This window comes from Nicotiana tabacum, chromosome 7 (genome assembly GCF_000715075.1).
Source record: "Nicotiana tabacum cultivar K326 chromosome 7, ASM71507v2, whole genome shotgun sequence".
Taxonomy (NCBI): domain Eukaryota; kingdom Viridiplantae; phylum Streptophyta; class Magnoliopsida; order Solanales; family Solanaceae; genus Nicotiana; species Nicotiana tabacum.
Window position 1 is genome coordinate 43,726,983 of NC_134086.1, and position 8,480 is coordinate 43,735,462.

The 8,480-nt window shown below is 34.2% G+C and overlaps 1 protein-coding gene across 1 annotated transcript; it reads left to right on the top strand.

The window, feature by feature from the left end:
• The first annotated feature begins 252 nt into the window (after positions 1 to 252).
• Positions 253 to 4,965, top strand: LOC107788065 (uncharacterized). Its single transcript, XM_016609715.2, has 3 exons — positions 253 to 498; positions 1,288 to 1,398; positions 2,153 to 4,965. The coding sequence occupies exons 2-3, from the start codon at positions 1,374 to 1,376 to the stop codon at positions 4,888 to 4,890; spliced, it is 2,763 nt and encodes a 920-aa protein (XP_016465201.2). The 5' UTR covers positions 253 to 498; positions 1,288 to 1,373; the 3' UTR covers positions 4,891 to 4,965.
• Positions 4,966 to 8,480: the final 3,515 nt, after the last annotated feature.

Sequence of the window (8,480 nt, forward strand, 5' to 3'; positions counted from 1 at the left end):
TTGTACAAAAAAAGAAAAATTATTTCACTTTAAAATATGTTAATACCTTAAAACATGATTTAAAAATTTATTAAATGTTTTATCGTACTCTAAATTTCTTAAGTAAGTAAGTAAATATTGGAAAACTTTAAGAAAATTGAATAGACATAACAACAAAAACTAGATGTATTGACCATGTCATTTTTTCTGGTCAATGGGAATATACATTATGGACTTCACCCCTAAAAATAGATTGAACACGACAATACACTTGGTTTAGTACTAAAAACCAAGATCTTACATCGGACTCCAGTTTACGTTTCACACACTAATCACTCTCAACTATTGAAGTGAAAAACTCCTCACCTGGTAACTCTGTTCACTCAGCTCCTTAGAGCATAAACCCTAACTTGCTAAAACCCTTTTCTTAAATAACTTCAGGCTCCATTTTAGTTCTTGGGGTGTTAAAGTTTTCACCCCAAAATCCTAACCAGCAACTATTTGAGCTATCAATCAGAGGTATGTTATGTAACAAATTTGTGTCTTTCTTCTCCAATTCTTGCTTTTTATTTTTTTCCTTTGTTTTATCTGATTCTCTATTCGACCCAGAAAAACCCATCTTTTTTATAGCCATACATCTAATAAATTGGTCTTTTGTAAATTTAGTTGCAACCCGATTCTTGTTTTTCTTTGTACTCTAGGATTTTCAAAGCTTCTTACTTGGAAGCCAGGCATATAATAGATTAATCTCTTTGTTTCAAATATTTAGTTGCAATTCAGTTCTTGTTTTGCAGTAGATACTGAGCCAGGAAAGTTTGGAACTTTGGTAGCCCAACAATGTTGTCAAAGGCTCATTTAAGGCGCGCTTCAGCCCTGAAGCTCAGAAAAGCTCAGGGAGGGCGCTTTGCCTCGCTTAAGCTGTGCTTCAGTGTAGGCAAGGCACTATGCCATGCATGAGTTTTATCTTGACTCTAGTGGTACTAAACAACAAATATTTTTGACAAATAAGTGCATTAGTTGTTGAGGAAAACATTAGGAATGAGTTTGTTTCCTTCTTCTTAAATGAGTTGTTGCGCCTTTTTTGCTAAAGTCCGCACTTCAATTGCGTGTTGTGCTTAAAGCCCCAATCGACCTGGAGCACTTTTTGAAGCTTTTCACTTTTGACAACACTGTAGCCCAGAACATAAAAAACTGGTCTTTTGTGTCAAAGCTTTAGTTGTACTCTATGTTAAAACACTTCTGCAGGACTGTTGAAGGATAATTTGATTAATTACCTAGTCTTATATGTTCTATTTGTTTTTTTTTCAGGTTGAGATAATTTTAGGTCAAGACTTCTCGATTTGTCTATTTGGCAGGTTGAGAGAATGACATAGCCTCAGCTGCAACGGGCTAGGATGAGGTTACAATTGATTAACAGAGGTATTTGTTATAAGTTAGATATAGCCTAGCTGTTTGACTGCCGTTCCTAGGAAAACTGGAAAGATTAGAAGCAGTTCTTGTCCAGTGTTGCTTATCAACCTTCCATTAATTGCGAAAACATTGTTTCTGTTGCTGTAAAACCTCATATTCATGTGCGTATCTCAGCTATAAAGTTTTGATCTTCAAGTACCTACTTGATGCATTAGTTGGGACTTGGGATTAATCTATCGTAAGCAATTTTTAGCACATAAGTCGGAGCAGTACTGATTGCTGGCAGTTCTGCTGATCTTCTTATAGACTCCATTCATGTAAAAATTACCAAAGACAACTTATCGAATATTAGAATGAAGCAGGTCCAGTTGAGCAGAATGCATATAAGGATTCATATAGCCAACCTCAACTAGATAAGGATTGAGCGAAATTATTGCTGTTGTTGTTTAAGTATCTGCATGATGTTATTGATTAGCTTTAAAGATTACTTTTTTGTTCAAATTTACTTAAAGAACTTACCTACACGATGGTTATTGATCACGATTTAAAGATACTTTTTATTCACTTAAATAACTTGGAAAAAAAGAAACAAATTACATGGTGAAGGAAGGGAGGGGAGGGGTGAATGTGTTCGTCTAGATGCTTTTCCAATAGTGAGTACTTATCTTTCTGACAGCCGGGAGTATTTATTTCTTTGTAGCCTTCTTTTCTTTGATTGCAGCACTATATCATAGTTGCTTACTCTTTTTATATTCTGCTTTAGGATTGAGATCTCAGTACGATTTAAAAAGCACCTCTGTATTTGCTAATTGCAAGAGGTTCTGCGTTTCCAATAATGGATATTCCAACTTGGATAGACCTGTCAGTTCCGTCATTCCAGAGAGGAACCCTGAATTTCCAAACAGGCCGGAGTATGTGCAAAATGGAGTAGATAACGTGCATGGGTGGAGTGAGGCCTTTTCAAGCAAATTGGAGGGTGTAAGGCAAGCAGTGGATAATGTTTGCAAGATCTTGCAGAGTGGTCCTTGGGGACCTTCCGTGGAGATTGCTTTATCTAAATGTGATGCAAATCCTATCACTGAGTTGGTCACTGGAGTATTAAGGCGGCTAGACGATGTCAATGTTGCATTAAACTACTTCCGATGGGCTGAGAAGAAAACTCTCCAAGCACATTGTCCAGAAGCATATAATTCACTTCTCATGGTAATGGCCAGGAGTAGAAATTTTGAATATCTGGAACAAATTCTGGAAGAAATTAGTCTTGCTGGATTTGGCCCATCTAACACTGTATCGATTGAGTTGGTTGCAGGCTGTGTAAAGAAGCGAAAACTGAAAGAAGCTTTTGATATAATTCAAACCATGAGAAAGTTTAAGATTCGCCCTGCATTTTCTGCATATACAACTCTAATAGGTGCGCTCTCTGCTGTTCAAGAACCTGATCTCATGCTCACCCTCTTTCATCAGATGCAAGAATTAGGATATGAAGTAAATGTACATTTATTCACGACAGTAATTCGAGCTTTTGCTAGGGAGGGCCGAGTTGATGCTGCTCTCTCCTTGTTGGATGAGATGAAAAGCAATGCTTTTGATGCAGATATTGTCCTCTATAATGTTTGCATCGACTGTTTTGGTAAGGCTGGCAAAGTTGATATGGCCTGGAAATTCTTTCATGAGTTGAAGGCGCATGGTATTTTGCCTGACGATGTGACATATACCAGTATGATTGGGGTTCTTTGCAAAGCTAATAGATTGAATGAAGCTGTAGACTTGTTTGAGCAGTTGGAATTCAACAGGACCGTTCCATGTGCATATGCTTATAACACCATGATCATGGGTTATGGATCCGCTGGAAAATTTGATGAAGCATATAATTTGCTTGAGAGACAAAGACAAAAAGGTTCCATACCAAGCGTGATTGCATACAATAGTCTTCTTACTTGCCTTGGGAAGAAACAGAGAGTTGACGAGGCATTAAGGATATTTCAGGAGATGAGAAAAGATGCTGCACCTAATCTTTCTACCTATAATATTCTCATAGACATGCTCTGCAGGGCAGGGAAGCTTGATGATGCGTTAGAAATTCGTGACACCATGAAGGCAGTTGGCTTGTTTCCTAATGTATTGACTGTGAATATAATGATCGATCGTCTATGTAAGGCTCAACAACTTAATGAAGCTTGTTCTATCTTCGAATCTATGGATCATAAAGTTTGTTCACCAAATGAATTCACATTTTGTTCTCTGATAGATGGCCTGGGTAGGCAAGGGAGAGTCGATGGTGCATACAGACTCTATGAACAAATGTTGGATTTTGATCTTACTCCTAATGCCATTGTCTATACATCTCTTATCAGGAACTTCTTCAAGTGTGGAAGAAAGGAAGATGGCCACAAAATTTACAAGGAGATGGTCCGCCGAGGAACTTCTCCTGACCTTACCCTCCTTAACACTTATGTGGATTGTGTTTTCAAAGCAGGTGAAACAGAGAAAGGTAGGTCTATTTTCGAGGAAATCAAGACTTGGGGATTCACTCCAGATGTCCGGAGCTATTCTATACTAATCCATGGCCTCATAAAAGCCGGCTGTGCTCGTGAGACATATGAGCTTTTCTATGCAATGAAGGAACAGGGGTACGTGCTGGATACTTTTGCTTATAATACTGTCATAGATGGATTTTGCAAATCAGGTAAAGTGAATAAAGCTTATCAGCTGCTTGAAGAGATGAAAGTAAAAGGTCTTGACCCGACCGTAGTAACATATGGTTCTGTCATTGATGGGCTTGCCAAGATTGACAGACTTGACGAAGCTTACATGCTTTTTGAAGAAGCAAAATCTAAAGGTATTCCATTAAATGTGGTTATATATAGTAGTCTAGTAGACGGATTTGGTAAAGTGGGTAGAATAGATGAAGCATATCTAATTATGGAAGAATTGATGCAAAGAGGCTTGTCACCAAATGTATACACGTGGAATTGTTTGCTTGATGCGTTGGTGAAGGCTGAAGAAATAGACGAAGCCCTCGTATGCTTCAAGTCGATGAAGGAGTTAAAGTGCACTCCAAATACTTTTACTTATAGCATCATCATTAATGGTCTCTGTAGAGTAAGAAAATTCAATAAAGCATTTGTATTTTGGCAAGAGATGCAGAAAGAAGGACTAAAGCCCAATATGATCACCTATACGACCATGATCTCTGGGCTTGCAAAGGCGGGAAATGTATCAGAGGCTGATAAACTCTTCCAGAAATTCAAGGGCAAAGGAGGTATACCAGATTCTGCTTGTTACAACACTATGATAGAGGGGCTAAGCATCGCAAACAGGGCGATGGAGGCATATGAGCTATTTGAAGAAACACGATTAAGAGGATGTAATATATATACAAAAACTTGTGTTATTCTTTTAGATGCATTACACAAGGCAGAATGTCTTGAGCAGGCAGCAATTGTGGGTGCTATATTGAGAGAAATTGCAAAATCGCAGCATGCTTCAAGATCTTTATAATGTTAACATAGGTACTTGTCACAATAAATATTTTTCAGGTTTCATAATTCAAGGATTTCATCTTCTTTTATTTCTTATTTATTGGTCAAACAGTTGCCACATTACATGTTTCTTTTTTCTTCTATACACAACACACACACACACACACACACACACACACACACATATAATTAATTATATCTTATTGTCATTCTCTCTGCTGAAACTCCAAAGCCATAACTAGTCTTGTATCTGTAGTAGTTTGAGTACTTGGTTGGCAATTTTAAGTGCTTGGTTCTTGTCAGGTTTAGTCAGACATACTATTAAGGTCTTTGACTTGGTTAAATGATTAATTGTTTCAGTCTTGGGGCGACTTGGATGCTTTTATCTTGGCTTTTGCTTATTATATTTGTGAAAATGATGTGTTTATCTTGGCTTGCTTATTAAGGATAATCATGTCTAAGGAGATTTGAAAGGTCTTTTTCCTCACTTGAATAGAAGAATGAAAGAGAGAGTCAATTGTATTGTTCCTTCTCATACTACCGATAGGGAAATTCTTACATAAGCCGAAGGAGACCTTTAATTTGTTACCGGGAGCATCTAATGTTACCAGAGGGGTAGTACGACTAAAATAATCTTGAAATATCGACTGAGTTTTATAATTTTTTTCATATAAATAACTTCATATTGTATAAAATTATATATTTGGGACCTTAACTATTTTTTGGAACTTTAAAATCAACTAAGATTTTACTTTCAACTTTATTATGTAGTGTAATTGAAGAAACCATTTTCACAAACTCTTCAAGATATTGGTGTGTACGCAGACATTATTTCTATGTTGTGCAGAGGGGTTGTTTTCGATAGACTCAAATTTCTTTTTATCTTCATGCTTCCGAATGTCCTGAGTTCTTGATGGCCGAAAAGATGGTGTTTTTTGCTTCAGTATATTTAACTTAATTTTTCTATAATTTTGGATCTCGGTTGAAGTACACTATCTTTTATACACTTATCATGATCTTTTACATCTTTAGGAAATAAAGTACGTAAGATATATACAACTAAAGTTTCTTCTTCTCTTTTTCTCAGTGCCCTATGTCTTGAAGATTGGGATTCGGAATACTTAGAGAGAGCAATATATGGTAAATTTTCAATTCATTCATTTGTGGCCATCCGGGAAAAACTAATGATAATAGGTAGTCACAAAATAAATTATACAATTAATATCCCAAAACTAATTACAAGGGCTAACCCAAAATCACTGCCACTCTTCCGCCTTCAAATTTCAAACTTTTCAACTCCGTAACCTACTTTAATCCATATCTTCCCTCACTCTGCCACCTACTTAGAGAAATTCGAAGTAAATTGTTTGGTTTACTTCACAATAATAAGTATACTTGGTTTACTGCAAAAACAATGAAAATTGAGGGAGTTTCCTCTCTTCTGTCTACTTCATACTTGATCAAGTCCAGCAAACATTCATAAAAGATAGCCAAGTTGGTGGGGTTTTGTTTTATAGACGACTAAACAAATACAATAAAATAGTAAAATTTTTATGTCCCCCCTACTCATTTTATGTAGTGATGTATAATCGGACACGGAATTAAAAATAGAGGAATGTTTTTGACACATCAATAATATACATGCATATTATATATTGTATATATATGTTATTCTAAAATAGCAAATTATAATACCAAGTTCCAACAATTAAATGAGTTAGGGCTTGGGGTAATTGCTAAGAGTTTTGCATGTCTTTTCTTATTTCTCGCCCCTCATAAGAAGATGAACTTTTAAATTATATCATTAATAATAAAATGAGGTTAATAAAATTAAATAGTTTTTCAAACATGACAATATTTGTACCACATAAAATGGTGATGCATAGAAGTACAACTAATAAATTCAAAAATGTTTTGAAAGAAACCTGGTTACGGAGGTATGGATTAAGTTGGTGGCAGAGCAAGGGGAAGGACGGATTAAAGTAGGTTACGGATCAATTATGTAATGACTGGTTTTGCAAACGTGTAGTCATTCAATATACAAAAAAAGACTCTCACTATCTATATTATTATAAAAGCATGAATAAACTGTTGGATTACAGAAATAACCTTTTAATATTAAGCATATTAACTCACAGTAAAAGGACATAATCGAAATTCTAGATATTAAACTTGTAATCTTATTAGTTTTAGGACATAATACTAAACGTTAGGAATCCAACACGATTACCTTTAGGAATCCATTAGTATAATTATTTTCGAGCATTAGATATATAATACTACATGTTAGAATGTAAACCTAATACCTTTAGGAATATGTTAGATTTTCTATTAGTTCACAAAAGGAGACAAAATTATTTTATGTTAGTATTTATAATCACAATAATTATGAAATATATAGACTATTTCGGTAAACAGAAGAAAATTAGAGTTCTAAATTGATTCTACCTTTGTATTTTGGTGTTAAATAAAGAGCGGCTACATATTATTATTTGTTTTGGAGTTGGTTGCATTAAACATTAGTTACAACCCCAATTAAATTGTCTACATATTTTTTGACACTAATTACAACTTTTTGCATTAGTTTCATCAGTTTCTTAGTTAACTGAATTTCTTAAAGCAAAAGTTTTGATTAATCTATAATCTAGAAACTCTCTAAATAGAGTGATGGCGAGATAATGTGAATAGCTTTGGCCTAAAATATTATTTTCGAGTATGTTTGTAATCCATACATATATGGTAAGGTAATTGTTGTTAAAAGTCCTCAAAAAGGTTCTATTAATCGAAGCTATATGTTCATATATACCGGAAGAATTCATGAAAAGGTGCAAATCGATAGAGCATGGAAGTAGTTATACAAAAGTGAGGTATATCATATATGGATGATGTATATTGAAGTGAGAGCACATATTACTTAATTGTATTAAATAATAAATATATGTATAAATCACATAATTCTTGTATTCATTTGTTAGATACAAAATATCGAGTTCTAATAAATCTTTAAAAAATATTCTAACGTTAAAAGTTTGCAAGTTGTATTAGCTCGATATCTTTCCTACAAAAAGTTTGCTTTAGATGTTAGGATATTATCCAGAAGGATTCTCTTGTATATTAATTATATTATACAAAAAAAATATTTCACGAAATAGTTAGGAGATGATACCTCGAAAATTATAGCTTTCTTTAGTCGAAAGATATGGAAAGGCATAATCCTGAAATTCATTAAATTTTGGAGTCTTTAAAAAAATTAAATGATTCTTTCAAACAAGTAATTCGTATCGGATAAAAATAATGATTCACAATTTAATTTGTTGAAACTTCGACTATAAATCAAACTCTAAGGCGTACTGATTACTATCTCATATATTAATATTAGGACTTTGAAACAAAATTAGTAACTTACTTTACTTATACAAGAATTTCTTATGGGATCAATAATGAAGTTTTGAAATTTTAAAAGCAAATTACTAAATCAATGTTTAAACTAAAAACTTAAACACAAATTATCAACACTCAAATAATTTTAACAATAATCAATCACTAACTTTTAAAAAAAACTATGATGTTCTAGGTGTGTTTTTGGTGAAGAAAAATAATTGCAGCACA

Bases quoted from the DNA above. Each gene is read 5' to 3' on its own strand.
- LOC107788065 (XM_016609715.2), top strand. From the start codon at position 1,374: ATGAGGTTACAATTGATTAACAGAG. The intron at 1,399-2,152 runs GTATTTGTTATA...ATTCTGCTTTAG, and splicing joins GTTACAATTGATTAACAGAG to GATTGAGATCTCAGTACGAT.